This window comes from Kogia breviceps, chromosome 7 (genome assembly GCF_026419965.1).
Source record: "Kogia breviceps isolate mKogBre1 chromosome 7, mKogBre1 haplotype 1, whole genome shotgun sequence".
Classification (NCBI taxonomy): domain Eukaryota; kingdom Metazoa; phylum Chordata; class Mammalia; order Artiodactyla; family Physeteridae; genus Kogia; species Kogia breviceps.
The window spans coordinates 63634287-63649976 of NC_081316.1; the positions used below are offsets into that span (position 1 = coordinate 63634287).

Consider the following 15690-nt stretch of genomic DNA (forward strand, 5'->3'; position numbering starts at 1 on the left):
TCAGCTTTGCACAGGTGGCTCCCTCTGCGGGCCTCATCCCAGTCCCCAAGGGTGCAGGGTCCTCCTGACCCCACCCTCTCCTTGGGCGCCGTCTGGCAGCCCCTCCCCCAAGCTCTTGCTCAGATCCCCACCACCCGGCACAGGGCCAGGGCCAGCTCCACAGCTGGCTGAGTCTTCCTGGGAGGAAAATCCCCAGATGCTGGCCGCAGTGAGGGTCTGGACAGCTGGTGAGCTTGTACACACTACCGGTGTGAAAGGAAAATAAATGGAGTCAGCTTTACTAAGACAGCGCTCTAAAATGGAGCTGGGAGGCCACTGAGAAAGTGTGACTTCTGCACGTCAGCACCTGCCTGGAATCTGAACTTTGACCACTTCTTGTCTTGATGCAGCCATCCAGAACATTTGCCCAATGTTCCAGAAACTCAAGCTATTTATTGGATCTTTACCCTAAAATAACTCTTGACAGCCTTAAGGACAAATATTTCCTTTAACGACCTTATGGCTTTTGCCTTTACAAGCCCCTGACTTCCTCTTTCCTGGAACGCTCTTTTGGTTCTACCTGAATCTGTGTCCCCCCCAGCTGCAATTCCTAAGACCTGCAAATAAAGCTCCTTGTTCTCTGTAGCCTCGATACTGATTGTTGTTTGATGCTGGACACCAATTTACCAACCTTGGTGTGTGGCTGGGACTTAAGCTTCGACTAGGCCACCTCTCGGAGCCTCAGTGTCCCTGCATCTACCTACCCTCCCTCCAAGGCTGTTGTGAGAACGAAGGTGAACGGCCTTGGATGTACTGCATCAACTGTGGAGGGCTGTGCACACATGAGGGGTCATCCCTGCTGGTGTGTGGAGTACATGGTGTGTGCAAACCTGGGGGAGACCTGGTCAACCTCCCTCCCAAGAGGAGAAAGGAAAACCTTAACAACATTCCACTGTGCATGGGCCCTTCCCATCCCAGGGGGCCAGCGTCATGGGGTCGAAGGTCCACAGACCCAGAGCTTGATCCACATGCACCCTGTCGCCGGCCCCTCCACACCCTCTGTGACTTCGAGCCGGCAGCCTCCTCCCCGGGCCTCTGTTGTCACCGTTCACAAACTGAGTGAGGGCCGGGGTCAGGTGGGGCCCTAAGGTGACATGGTGACATGGGTCTTCTCTGGTCAGTGGGGCAGGGCTGCAAGGGGCTTCAGAGAACCAGGCTGTTCCCTTTAGAAAGTCTGAGGCTGGGAGAGGGTCAGGGGCTGCCTGAGGACATACAGCATGTTAGGGAAATCCGGGCACAGGCCTGATCCCACCCCACCCCTCAGCCACTCCCCTGTCCTGTCTGCCTCCTGCCCGGCCACCCGGCAAGGGAGGGAGACTCCAGATTGAGCACGGCTTGGTGGGTCCCCACCATCCCCTGTGGGCCCCAAGTGTCTCCCCGAGGCCTCAGCATGGCTCTCTCCATGCCCCCAATACAGAGGCTGGTCTGGGGGCCACTGGAGAAAAAACTGTCAGGGCTGTTGGTTCCTGGCTGGGTGTCAGGGGACCTGGTTTCAAACCCCATGCTGATGTCTGACCTTGGGCCAGTCACCGCCTGCTCTGGGCCTCACCCCTGAAAGCTGCAGGAGGAGGGGGCAGGGGGGCCCAGGGAGGGGTGGCTCCTGGGAAGAGAACGCATACCACGAGGCGGGGACACACAGGCTCTACTGGGGACACGCAGTGAGCACGGCACAGGCGCTCACATGCGTGCACAGAGCAGATGTGCTGGGGTGGGGACACAAGCAGTCTGCACCAAGAGGGTCCCCAGAGCTGCAGGGAGGGGTCAAGCAGAGAGGCAGAAGGACAGGGCCATCCACAGGGGTCTAGCCTCCAGGCTCCCCCGGAGTCAGCAGAGAAGCAGGCAGGAATCCAAGCATGTCCCGGAATAGACACCCGAGCTTCAAGTTAGAAAGGACCATCGCTCACACCACAGCCAAATCTCCCACTGAAGAATCGACTCCAACTGCTCCTGCCTGCCTGCCTCCAAAGTGGGGGCCTGCCCTCCCAGCAGCCCCGGCTACTAGGGTTGGCTCTGACCCTCCATCTCTCAGTGCCTCTGTTCCCAGGGCCCTGCAGCCCCCCGACGGCTCTGCTTCACGAGGGAAATGTCACGGGCACGTCCCTGACAAAAAACAGGGCTGACCTGGAGACACGGTGTTGGGGGCGCTTCCTGAGGTGCCCTTGGCTGATGCCAGGCCTCAGAGGAGCTCACTGGGCCTGTGCAGCGTGAAGGGGGCTTGGGGGTTGGAACTGAATCTGCTGGCAACTGTGCCTCAGTTTCCCTCTTTGTTTGGCGAGCGGGTTGTGCCCTGTGACCTCTGAGGCCAGTGTTCCGCCGTCACACCACACTGTCACCTCCAGCCCACTTCTGACCATCATCCAGCACAGCTCCCCTCCAAGGCGGCCCCCGATTCCTACCCCTCAACCCCACCAAAGATGCCACACCAGGATGCCACACCTGCCTTCTCCCACCAGTTAGCCAGGAAAAGCCTGACAGCCCAGGAGGGGACACCTCAGGCCCCAGAGATGTTACTGTCTCCAGCTCCAGGGCTCTGGACCCCCTCTATCCAGACAGAGGGAAACCTGTTTACTACACTGTTCCCCACTTCACTGCATGAACCTCAAAGTCTCCTGGCTCAGGAGCTTCCCCTCCGCAATGTCATCCTGATCAAGCCCCTGCTAAGGACCACCAGGGAACCAGCTAGCAATTCAGACTCATTCACAGGGCAGGTATGGAATACAACCATATGAATATAGCATGCTCTCTCTCAAAACATATGTATATGTATAGATAGATACATCTCTATACAACGTTTTTTACATTTCTCCCTTCACTTCTCTCCTCCTAAAATCATTCCCAGAAGAGCAAGAGCTGGCCTGCACAGCCTCCAGCGTGCCAGCCACTCTCCACTGCCCAAATCAGCCCTCGCAGCAACCCTGCCCAATGTCTTAAGAGCCCTGAGGTGTCGTGGGCCCACACGAGGTGCCCGGAGCAGCAGGCTGAGTGTCCACCTCCAGACACAGGGAAGGGGCGTCGTGGCCAGGAGGGCAGCAAATGCCTGTGTGCCAGACTCTCCAAGGAGGCTGCTTTGTCGTCTCCGGGCCCCTGTCTCCGGAGGAAGCCCAATGGCTGGTTCTTAGAGTTGTCTCTCTTGATCTGTGTGTGTCTCTGTCTTGGTCTCTCAGTCTCCCTGCCAACCATGGAGCAGAGAGAGAAGGCAATCTCCCACGGCCTCTCCATCTTCCCGCACTAGCCCCGACTAGGTCTCCAAGGTCTACGGCAGAAGCAGCGGCAGCCAGGTCAGCTTCTAGACTATGGAGCCCTTGCATCTTCCTCCCGTAAGCGGGACCGCCAGCACCAGGGAAAGGAGAGAAGTAAGGACGCAGGCTCAGGGGTCCTGGCCAAGCCAAGTACAGGCCAGCAGCTACAAGAATGTCCCCAGACACACACGTGGGGGAAAGGGGTATGGGCAGGGGTCAGGCAGGTGGGTGAAAGGAGAGGGTAGCAGCGGGCAGCTGCCATCAGAGCCTGCTAAAGACCACGGAGGCCTTGAGGTTGGCAGGCTTGACGCCCTCGCTGAAGGTGATGAGGAAGTACATGACCCTGCGGATCTTGGCCAGCTCGGACAGGCGCTCCCCAAACTCCAGGGCGTCGGCCTCATTCCAATCCATGGCTTCCGAGTCCTCCTTGCGCCAGAAGATGGCAGCGGGGTCCAGCAGCTGCCGTGTCATGGGGTTGGTGAGGTCGGGCGTCCAGATCTGGGAGGTGCTCGTGATGGTGACCTTGCCCGGCTTGTCCAGCACGACGTCCCAGCGCTCAAACTGCAGCCTCTGCTGCTGGATGAAGTCGGTGCGGTACACGGACTCGGCCGGCTGCAGCAGCTTCTCGCCATCCTGGCGCTTCCCCCGGCGCTGCTTCAGGCTCTCCAGGCGCAGCCGCATCTGTTTGGTCAGGTCCTCGTCCAGCACCAGGGGCGTGTCGAGCTGGGTCGGCTTCGGCTCGTCCTCCGCCATGGCCTGCTCGCTGCTGCCGCCTCCACCGTCCAGGCGCCGAGTGGACCGGGGCCTCACGGCCGAGGCGAGAGGCCACCAAAGAGGGGCCCCGCCTCCCCTTTCGCCGCCCCCTCCTCGTCCCACCCCTCTTTGCCACTGGCTCTTCCCAGCCCCACCCCGTCCTCAAAATGGGGTGTGCAGGAGGGCGGGCGTCCCCACACGCCTCTTTTCTCTACTCCTCGCAGAAGCGGTAATGGAGGCACTGCAGGCAGGCAGGAGGGTGGCAGGCTCCTCAGGGACCAGCTGCTGTGGCAACCACGCCGGCTACCACGGGATGGGCTGAGAGCTGGCTTGCTGTGAAGAGGGAGCACTGCTTACAGGCAGTAAGAGGGCAGGAGGCGGGGGGCAAGCGCTCACTGGAGACAACATCAGGAGAGGCTGAAGATCCCCTGGCAGGAGGGTGGGAAATAAGGCCCAGAGGGGCCCACCGATTTGAGATTTGAAGTCACCTAAGGCGAACCTTGGCACTCTCCTTGACTCGGCCTCACCTGCACCCCTCCACGCCCGATTGGCAAGGCCTGTGGATTACCCTGGAAACATGCCTCCCCAACCCCACTGCCAGGACCCTGGCCCAGCCACCATCATCTCTCACCTAGACCGATGTTCTCAAACTTCAGGGAGCATCAAAACCAGCTGCAGGACTTAAAACTCAGTTTGCTGCACCCCACCCCAGAGTTTCTGATTTAATCGGTCTCAGATGAGGCCTGAGAAGTTGCATTTCTAACAACCTCCCAGGTGATGCTCACTCATGCCGCTGGCGCAGGAGCTGTGTTTTGAGAATCACTGACCTGGATGGCTCTTGCCTGCCGGCCCCGCCTCAACCCTGCACCACACGGCAGCCACATGCCCAGGAAGCTCTTCTACTAAAATCCCACCACTTATTCCCCCTGTGTCGAGCCTGTTTCCCCCAGGAGACTTGAGGCCCTGGAAGAATCTGACAAACGTCTGTATCCCCGGTGCCTGAGGGGGAACCAGGAGCTCAGCCATTATGTGGGCAAATGGAAGAAATGTGAGCGTAATTGGAGATGGGGGTGAGGGAGAGGGGAAGCTGCCATGACACCGCCACACACAGAAAAGAGGACAGAAGCACAGGCCAAAGTGTAGTAACTGAAAACAATCTGAAGGGTCTAGTGAACCACAAGCACAGTCAATTGCTAGATGGAAGCTAAGTAAGTCAGTGGGGTCTTGGGCTACACACACAAACAGCAAGAGGGTCACCAAAGGGGACCACGCACCCGATCCTATTAAGACAACACCTCAAGCCCTTGGGTCAGTTCTGAGGGCTGCTGGCACCAATTCCCCGATGATATTCGAGAAAACCAAAGAGCAAATGTTAAACTGCCTGTCCCTCACAGACAGGCAGGGCAGGAGGGAGGGAGCCTGGGGACCAAGGACGGCCAGAGGGGAAGGAAGGGCAGGCGGGAGGCTGCGGGTGGGGCTGGCCCACTGCTTCCCACAAACCTCTGCTTGGCCACCAGATGCCTTGGGAGGCCCCACCAAAGGCTGGACATAGGAGTGAACAGAGAAGAGAAAAGCAAGGTCCAGACTTGCATCCGTGACTGCAAAAATGTGATCATAACAAATGAACAAGCCCCTCTTTAACCCCAAATGGAAAAAAGACTAGAAGGAAATGTAGAAAACCCTCAACACTGGTTGTTTCCAGGTGCTTTTTAAAATCACCTGTCCCCAGTACCTAGAATGGTGCTGGGGCATAGCTGGTGCTCAATTATCGTGTGGTGCACGAACTGCTATATGCTAAAGGGCAGGGATTGCTCATATAACACAGGCGGGGGTGGGATGGGAAATGTTTTTACGTGGAACTAAAAAACTGCCAGGCCCTGCCACCAGGTGCCTCCCTTAGGCCCCGGCCCAGGATGCCCACCCCTCCAAAACTTGCTCTCAGACACTCGGGCACCCCGCTGGGTTTCTGCTCAATTCTGCTCTGCCCCCACCGGGGGCATGGCTGTCTCCTCCTGGGCCCAGGTACCCCATGACTCAGAGCAGGGCTCAGGCCTGCCCTCGTGCCTGGGGCCACACCGGGCTCTAGGGAAGGTGAACTCACCTGGCTTGGGCCAGGCCAGGCTAATGGCAAATGCTCCACCCCGCTGTCACATCCTGACTTCTGGTCCACAAAACCTGGTCACCTAAAGTCCACTGCCCTGCCCTCAGCGAATGCACAGTCAAGTTGGGGAGACCATAATGCCCCCAACGGGGATCCCATAGGACGGGGAGGCCTGCTTCCTAGAAGTGTCCGGCAGAAGAGAGGAAGAGGTGGGAGGCCAGAGGAGGGGCAGAGAGGGATTTAGATTGCTGCTAAATGCCATGGGCTTGCCCCGCACCCCTACCCCGTGGGCTCCTTTAGTCCTCCCACCACCATGGGGACTGGAAAAGTCAGGTTTACACAGACGCCAAGAGAAGAAACATGACTTGACTAAGGTCACACAACTAGCGAAAAAACCCAGCCAGAATCAAACCCAGGACCGGCTGGCTTCAAATCCCGTGCCTGTTGGCCCCAGGCTGTGTCAAGTACTAGAGGTAAAGGGGTGGCTTCCTGGAGAAGGGGGCATGTGTGTCGGGGGCGTGATGTGCCTGCACCTGAGGCTCAGCATCCCCAGAGTGTGAGGTGGTGGAGGGAGCAGGGGTGCAGCTCAGGCTGAGCGCCCCCGTTCCATGGAGAAAACAGGGTGGGGCAGGGGAGGCCTTGCAGGGCAACAGGCCCAGCAAGTGAGGGGTGACAACAAACAGGGCCCAGTCAGCAGGGACAGGAGCGGAGGTAAGGCACAGTAATGAGCTCCTCGGGGCCTCGTGCCTCCTGCCGGGACCCAGGGTCTGTCAACACAGCAGCACCAGAAGACAGAGTGCAATTAGCCCAGAGCAGCCTGCCTCGCCCAACCTCCCAGGGACCTAAGCTCCTGGAGATCTGCCCCTGAAGCTTGCAGACAAGCCAGGCTGGGTGCCCTAACACCCTGCAGGAGGAACCATAGGCCCAGAGACTAACACAGGCCTGACCATTGTCGCAAAGCATCAACAACAAGCCTCTTGCCTGCGGGTCTGGGGCCCCTTCTTCCACTTGCTAGGTGGAGAGCTGTCCCAGGGGTCGGGCCCAGGGCAGGGCACACAGTAAGCTGAGGCTCATCTCTACAAATGACTAGACAGCCCGTTCCCCAGGAGGGGACACAGAGGGCCAGGCCCCGGCCCCACTGCAGGCCCCAGGAGGTCTGGGGCTGCTGGCCAGTTGCTGGGGAGGAACTCTGTTCTCAAAACCTTCTTGAGCCCTCTCTGTGCCGGGCTCCTGCTGGGCTCAGCAGGAAGATATAGACCAGCTTTGTCTGTGAGCTCGAGAGGGGAGATCATAGATAAACAGGCAATTACAGGGCAGGGTTCCCATATGCCACCTCCAGCCGTAGATGGAGCCCTGACCGGGGCACCTTGTTCTGGGCTCAGAGAAGGGGGTTGGAGCCTGGAGGCAGGAGGGTGAGGACAGCTCTACACCCAAAGAACAGCGCCAGACCCCGAGCCTCTGTGGGCCATGAGGCTCTCCAAGACCCTCCCAGCTTGGACGCCTCATGACCACCCATGTCTACGGATCTCAGCAGTGGCCTCTGCCAAGGGGCCTACAGCACAGAGCTCCCCGTATCCCACAGGACCACCGGGGCCAGGCCCCAGGGATGCCCACTTGGGGGTGGCTTCGAGAGGTCACACTCCTGTTCAGAAGACATGACAACAGGACACCTACCAGAGTCCCAGCCTCGGCGAAGGGCACAGCTCCCTCTGATGCCTCAGAGGATGAGAACAAACTCATTTGCCCCTTGCACCCTGTTTGCCCAGGAACACCCATTATGTTCCATGAATCTTAATGATCATAACACTGGTTACTGCAGCGCCGCACTGCACAAGGCCCTTTAAGCACACTACCTTGTTCCGCCCTTGCAGCTCCCGGAGAGGGAGCTACTCTGATATCCCAACTTTCTGGATGAGTGACCTGAGGCTAATTACAAAGCTATGAAATGGTGAGCCTGGGACTCGCACCTGAGCCTGTAAGACTCAGATGCCCGGTGCTCTTAAGCCCTGCTGCTAGTCCCTACAGAAAGGGCAGAAACGGCAGGGATGAGAAAGGGGCAGTGACTTGTATTTGCTGGCATGGGAACCCAGGATGCGGTCCCCATCAGTTACTCGTTAGAAACCACAACTCCAGCCTCCCTGCTTCCCCAAGGAGGGAGCTCCGAGTGTTGGATTTAAGGGCTGCACCGCCGAATGCTGCCACAAGAGGGAGAAGTGTCAGGACCGGAGCCCATTCTTTCCAACCTAAAACCCTGTGGTTCTGGTTCAGAATATCAGCTGCTTGGAACCACGAATCATGAAACCCGACTGTCTGGATCACTCCACCTGTTCAGAGTGAGAAGAGTGAGCCCCAGAGAAGGACAAGGGCTGGCCAAGTCACACAGCAGATACCGGCAGGGGTCTCCTGAGCCGCAGTTAGTGGGGTCTCCACACTGCACATGGTTTAGGCAGCCTCCACATTTCACAGGTGCATATTCTGCACAGTGGGCCCCCAACAGTCAAGAGCGGACGCATCAGAACTGGGAGCTATACATATTCCCAGCACCTGTCCCTGAGCTGGCAGGGGCAGGGAAGGCGATTCTGATGTTCAGTCAGTACTGGGGAGCCCCGGCATCACCCCGTCCCATCCCCACACAGGCCGTCATAACGTCTCACCTGCTCACTCAGGCTGCACCTCCCCCATCTGATGGGGAGGGCGCCAGACTGAGTTCAGTCTCCCCAGCACCCCTGCCTGACCCAGGTCTCACCTTTTGCCACAGTGACTCGCGGGAAGCGAGGGACGAGCAGGCCGCCACAAACCAGCAGTTGCCCACCTGGCCCTGGTGCAGGTCGTGGGAGCTGATGCCATCCACAAAGAGGTGGGGGTCCTCGCATATGTCCTGTGGAGAAGCCGAGAGGAGACCTCACTGTCTGCGTAGAGATTCGCCCGCCTCCCCTTGCCAACTGGGGCCCTGGGTCAGTTTCTCCAAATCCAGCTTCCCCCAGGGCTACCCAGAAAGCCCTTCTCCCCTCCCCTGGCTGAAGAACTCTGCTCTTCTGCCAAAGTTTGGAGGACGAGCAAATACTGTGGAAGGACTTCGAGGGGCTGGACCCGGGCCACCACCCTCCTCCCGCCCTCTGTGGTCTCCTGACCAGCAAGGGCTCAGTGTCCATCATCCGCCAGCACCAGCAGCCCTGCGGAGCCCGTCCCAGCCAGCTCTCAGGGGCCCACAGTCACAAGGTGGGGTGAGATGCAGGGCAGAAACACATCAAAATTGCACATGACGAGTGCAAAAGGCCAGGGAAAAGCGAGGAGACAACCATCCCAGGACCCATGTGAGCACATCCTCAGGCTGTCTCATCTGACCCTCACCCGACCCGAGCAGTGTGGCATTTTTATTCCATTTTATGGATGAGGAATGAAGGTTCAAAGAGAAGCAGTGACTTTCAAGGACACACAGCAAGCAAATGCCGAGCAGAGCTGAGCAGACACCCCCAGAGCTCCCCGAGTGCCCACCCCAGACCCCTCCTCCTCACCCATCAGCATCTTCACTCTACAGAGCTGAGAGTGAGTGACTGCTCTCCAAGGAGGGCGACAATACAGGGTTGGGGGAGGTAAACACTGAGACATGCCTTCCTTCCTACTGGCACCGTGATCTATCCTCACCATGGTCCTGAGAGGTGGGCATTGTGCTCATTTCACGGATGAGGAAACTGAGGCCCAGAGAGGTTGAACAACATACCCCAGCCACACAGCACTGGCCTGCCTCCACTTCAGCTGGTGCTCCTGAACCAGTTCAATCGCAACAGAGCTACTGAGGTCCTACCGGAGGCAGCCAGCAGAGGGCAGCAGAGTCAGGAAGACAGAATTCAAATTCCTGCTCCCCATTTACCTGCTGTGCAACTTTGGGCCAGTGGCTCAACCTCTATGAGCCTCCATTTCCTCCCCTGTGCAAAGGAAGTAGATTACTATGCTTGCAGGGCTGTGTAAGGACTCCACAGAACATGCAGGCAGAGCACCTGGCAGGGGAAAACGGGGCAAAGGGCCAGCGGGTCTCACTAAGGTGTTCAGGACTCCTGTTGCCACCTCTGCCTGGGAAAACCAGAGTTTGGGAGGGCCAGAATGAGGGCTGAAACTCCCCTGAGGGCATGAGCACTCCAGATGGGATTTCAGGGTGACCCAGGGCCAAGCTGCAAGAGGCTCCCCCAGAGCACAGACTGCGGGATGCCGCAGGTCTGAGTAACACTGTCCCAGGTCATGGAAACCCAGTGAGGCCGGAAACCCAGTGAGCTCTCAGGAAGTAGTGGCTTTGCCTCCCACCCAGCTGCCCTCCTTATCTCCCAGGCCCAGCTCAGAACTCTGAGCCAGAGGGAGCCATGACTTAGCATCTGCCTCCCTGGGGCCCGGAAGGGCAGGCAGGATAAGGGTGGAGGGGGGCTTCGTTCCTGGAGGACCCCAGCCATATCCCCACCATGGGAAAAGAGACAGCTACCGCCTGGCAAGAGAGGAAGTGACTTCCGATGCATCCCTCCCCCTTGTGGGCTCTGCACAGAGCCAGGACCACCCACTCCACAGAGGAGGATGCCGAGGCCTAGGATGGGGCAGGGACGCCTAGGGTCATGAGGCAAGTGGATGGATGAGACGGAGCCTAGCCCCCGGAACAGAGCTCTCCTCCCCACTAAGAGGCACTGCCAGGGCAGCCTGTGGGCAGGTCCAGCCACCCCAGCCTGCCCCAGACACTTCTCTGGCCCCTGGGAGAGACTGAGCTCAGGGCTCCGGAGTCCCTGGTTCCAGGTGCAGCACTGCCCGGACTCCCTGTGATAGAGCAGAGACCTGGGGCAAATCTGCCAGCCTGGGAGGGAGCGGAGAGGAGGAGGTGGTCTGGGTGTGTTCCCACTGCCAGGAGAGGCACGGGTTTGCCAGCTCAAGATAGAGAAACGACTTGAGGTTGGCGGCACCTGGGGTTGGCCCTGGAGTCCAGCGGCCACCTTGGGACACCCTGAATGGAACAATCAGAAGCGGCTTGCAATGACTGGGCACCTGCTGTGTGCCCAGCTGTGCAGAACAACCTGTGAGACACGTACGGTTAGCATTCCCATTTTATAGATGAGGAAACCAAGGCACAGAGAGGTTAAGCCATTTGCACAGGGCCACAGAGGAAGAGGTGAACTGAGATTCCAATTCAGACAGTCAGCTCCAGAGCCTCCAGCTGGGCCAGGACGTATGAGTGGCAAAGCTACCATCCCTTCTCCATCCCCTGCACCTGTCCTTAGCCCAGCTTGGAGGACTTGCTATATGGCAATGAGACCAAGGGGTCAGGGGCAGCGCAGACCCTCACCTTTGTCACCATAGGGCCCGCTTCTCAAGGCCAGTGTTTGTCCTTCCACCTTTCCTGGGCCATTGGCTAAGCACAGAGCGCAGAGCCAGTCAGAAAATTCCCAGTCCACAGGCAGAGCCCTTGAGGAGGAGAAGCCTGAGTACAACCCTCCACGTGAGCACAGCTGTGACAGCAGGAACCCAGGGAGAGATCAGAGGAGGCTGCCTGGAGGCGGTGACGCCAGCAGAGCAGGCATGCAGAGGGCTGATGGGCAGGGAGGCTCCAGAGGGGAATGGAGACTCCAAATCCCACCCCCCCCAGATGGGATCCAGCCACAGCCTCGAGACCGACGCCACCTCTGACACCATCCTCCATGGGGCCCCCAGACAGCTGAGCTCCCTCCCAATGCTGCCCTCCCTGAAGTTCACCTTTGAGTCTCCCCCACCAGCCTGAGAGCTCCAGGGCAGGGCCCAGGTCTGGCTCTGCCCACCTCCAGTGTCAGGAACAGGACTTGGCAGGTTCTGCTGCGGACAGGAGCCCTGGGAGGAAGGGACAGCAGAGTGGCCTGCAGGACAGGGCTGGCCAGGCACCTGCTGGGAGCCCGGGCCCAGGCCACCCCCAGGGCTGGGGTGACCACTCCTCCGGTCAACATACGGTCTCTGTGGGGCACAGCCTCCTGCTCCTGTGGTCACCTCTCACCTCTCGGCCCCTTCCAGCCTGCCAGACCAGCTCCACCGGACATAGGTCACAGCCCGTAACCATCTCCTCCCTGAACCAGAACTTCAGGTTTCCAGGCCCAGTGCAGAAACAGGAAGGCAGCTAGTCAAGGGATCCAGGGCGCCTTCAGCCCCTCCACTCTCCCCACTTCTCCTCATCCATCCACCTTCACCCCAGTCACCTCCCTCCCGGAAGCTAAGATCACAGCTGGAATTGATCAGAACGGGGAAACTGAGGCCCAGGAAGGAAGCAGGACCTCTGCCTGGCACCGAAAACAGGGCAGTGTTCTCAGGGGTTACAGCCTGTGTGTGCCCCATCCCCTCTGCAACAGACTTGCCTCCCCAGCCCATGTTCCCGGCCCCATCCTCCCACCCTTCAAGGCCACCCGTGCATATGCCAGGGAGGGGATCATTCCTGGGCGGGGCAGAGGCCCAGGTGGCCGGACTTGACGCAAACTGCCTGCTTCACGGCATAGAGGGGCCTAATGTTCAGCACAGCCAAGGAGCAGGGCCTTCTCCAAGTGCTGGTGTGAGCAGGAGCCCCAGACATGGGGCCGGGGACCTCCAGGCCACCTTGCAAGAATTCTGGGAGGTTCCAAAACTGACAACTGTTTGTGGGATCCCTATTTGTTCCCTTCTTGGTTCCACCAAAGGACCTGCAGGCTTATCATCCCCAGAGATGGGACAAGGCACACTGCAGCAAGTGGGGGACATGGGGTGGAGTGATACGCAAGGATGAGAAGCGGAGGTACTAAGGCCCTGGGCCTGGCAGAGGAGGAAGCCTCCCATCCACCCATCCCCTTGGGATTCCCCCTGAGTCACAGGCCTTCTCCTCCAATCTCTTATCTCCTCTTATCTCCCTGGCCAGGCCCTTAAGGGAGGCCAGCAGATGTTTACTGAATGGGAAAAAACAAAGAAACACTGGACCTGGGAGGAGTAGGAGGGTGTGGGCCGAGGCAGGTGCCCTGGGTGGGACTGAAGTGGACCAGAGAGTTCAAGAGATGGGACTTCCGGGCAGGGCTGGCTCTGGGTCCCCAACACCAGGCCAGCAGGAGCAGGTGGTGAGAGCAGGCAGTCTGTCATCTGCCCCCTGTGTGTCGAACAGCACAGATACCTCAAGTCACTTCAACCTCCAGAAACCAGGAGCAGCAAGAACTATTCTCCCCATTCACAGATGAGGTAACTGAGGCCCAGGGAGGGGAAGTGACTTGTTCAAGGTCACACCCCCTGCAAGGTAGGGCCAAGGCCATCTGGCTCAAAAACCAGCCTCCTCATTCCATTTTGGGAGAAAGAAGAGGGAGGCTGGCAGGCAGGGAGGCTGGCTGCGGAGATCCCCCAAGAGCAGAGAGGCCACAACTAATGTCAAGAGAAGGAGCTGGGGGTGGGGTGGGAGTGAAGATGGGCTTCCCCTGGGCCTTCGAGAAAGTTGGCTTTTTGCTCCATTTGTAAACAGTCAGGTCACAGGACCCAGGAAATGGGTCTCCATAGAAACACAGGTGCCTCGGGCCATGCTCCACCTAACAGCCAAGGGCCGAGCAGCTGGGAGTTAAGGGTCACCCCACTGGGCTGGCTCCACCCCACCAGCCTGAGGTAAGTGAGCCTGACTTCCTGCTCCACCAACCCTACATCCCGCATCTTGTCGGTGGAGCAGAGCCTGCCTGCCATCCCACCCTGCCACCACCTACAGCCCCACTTACAAAGGGCCATGCATCACACACACCCCAGTCCACACCGTCTCACCCCGTCATCCCACACCACTCAGAAGCGCCTGGCCCTGAACTGCCTCCCAACCCAGAACTGACCCCCCACCGCCGCCCCTGGGCCCTGCTCAGTCGTCTCCCTCTCAACGCCAACCACCACAAGTTGCCTGTCACTGGCCTCCACATCCAAGGCAGGGGCAGCTCTGCTCCTCCTCTTTATGTGTCTAGGAATGACTAGGCACCAAGCCCAGTGAGAAAGGCAGCAAAGGAGAGTGTGCCGTGGCAGGACTCCTGAACTGGCAGGCAAAGGGCCCAGAGACGGCAGGTGACTCCAGCAGGGTCACACAGCAGGGGGATGCTGAGCCCAGGCAGCTTGGCATTTCCTCCTCTCACTGCAGCAAGCCCAACCGTCCCCAGCCATGCCTCGCCAGCCTCCTTCCAGAGCCACAGGATCTAAAATGTCTGAGTGATGGCCAGAGGGCAGCAAAGGGTCAGGAGGGGAGCAGCGAGTGGGTGGAGTGAGAGGAGGGCAGAGAGCTCGAGCACCCAAGGCCTCACAAAGGCCTATTGAGGCCGGCCTCCTTCCCCACCCACCAAACAAAGGAGAGGGGGGAAGCCATGGGGGTTGGGGGTGCACCAAGGGGCAGGAGTCTAAGGCCAGGCCGGGAGGCGGCTGGAAGTTCGGAGAACCAAGGCAGCGCAGCTCATGGGGGCACCAAGGACCCTCTATCTGGGACCGGGGAGGTGGGCCAAGGTGGGCCCAGTGGCCTGCAGGACCAGTGCAGGCCACTCTGCTGCGCCCCGCTGGGCGATCGGGGCATGTGCTTGCCCCTCCTGGACTCAGTTTCCCTACCTCTTAAGCACCCCAGTCCAAGAACATCGGATTTTGTGCATTTGAAGGGACTTGAGAGCCTGGCCTGTGAGAGGAACATGAAAACTGAATTTCACTTTCCCAAAATGTCCAGGGGGGCTGGAAGGCACTTTGTAACGTGCAAATCTTCCCCCGTCACACGCTGCTGAGAGCCTGGCCTAAGATTCCCGCTGCCTCAGAGCACAGCTGCCCTGGCCCAGCCCTGAGGACAACAGGGCCCCGGGGCTTCCTCTCCCCTTACTTCACCCCACACACCCCACGCTCTTGTCACGTCCCATATAAGGCTGAGGTTTCAAGCTCGTGTCTTGCTCTCACCCCTCAACTCTAAGACGTCTCCTCTCAGTACTGGAGGGGGAGTCTCCCCCGCCCCAGGCACCTCGGTCCAGCACCGTCTCCTGTACTGAAGTCCCTCCAGTGTGACCAACTCTCAATGTCACCAGCACAGCCGCGGAGACTGGGGAGGGGGCCGGGGCACTGGCCTTCAGCAGTCTCTCCGTCACCCAGGCCCCTGGGGCACCCACTCGCACACTCCGGAATCGGGGTTAAAGAGAATGAGATCATGCCGTGAGGCCAGAAGCTTCTGTTCAACACATTCCAGCCTCAGTGACCAAGGCTGGGACAGAGGGAGCCGTCAGACAGATGCTCCATAATTCACAGATCCCAACAATAATGGTGACAGCTGGCTTACGGGTACCAGGCTTGGTGCCAGATGTTCATGCATCATCTCTTTTAATGCTCACAACTCTATGCAGTACTATTATTTTTTACTATTACTATTATTACTGATTAACCATCATACTAAATACCTTCCATGTACAGCCAATGACTATTTCAAAATCACTATGACAATAATCAGCAAAGCAAATTCCTTCTCCTTGAATGTCACTCTGCATTGTACTAAAAAAAAAGGCACATCCACATCACCTCATTTGTATCCGAAAAACGATCCTGGGGGGAGGGTGGCAGAACAGAGGG

The 15690-nt window shown here is 58.7% G+C and overlaps 2 protein-coding genes across 5 annotated transcripts in view; both read right to left on the reverse strand.

Moving 5' to 3' along the window:
• CAPN5 (calpain 5) overlaps positions 1-15690 on the reverse strand; it is a 55528-nt gene that overhangs the window by 19567 nt on the left and 20271 nt on the right. For all 4 annotated transcript variants that reach the window (XM_067038434.1, XM_059068298.2, XM_067038436.1 and 1 more), the window contains one exon: positions 8879-9010. In XM_067038434.1, the coding sequence (XP_066894535.1) occupies positions 8879-9010 (132 nt within the window). The remainder of the gene's footprint in view (positions 1-8878; positions 9011-15690) is intronic.
• OMP (olfactory marker protein) lies at positions 3470-4071 on the reverse strand. The gene has a single exon (XM_059069088.2). The coding sequence runs from the start codon at positions 4029-4031 to the stop codon at positions 3540-3542; it is 492 nt and encodes a 163-aa protein (XP_058925071.2). The 5' UTR covers positions 4032-4071; the 3' UTR covers positions 3470-3539.

Bases quoted from the DNA above. Each gene is read 5' to 3' on its own strand.
- OMP (XM_059069088.2), bottom strand. From the start codon at position 4,031: ATGGCGGAGGACGAGCCGAAGCCGACCCAGCTCGACACGCCCCTGGTG.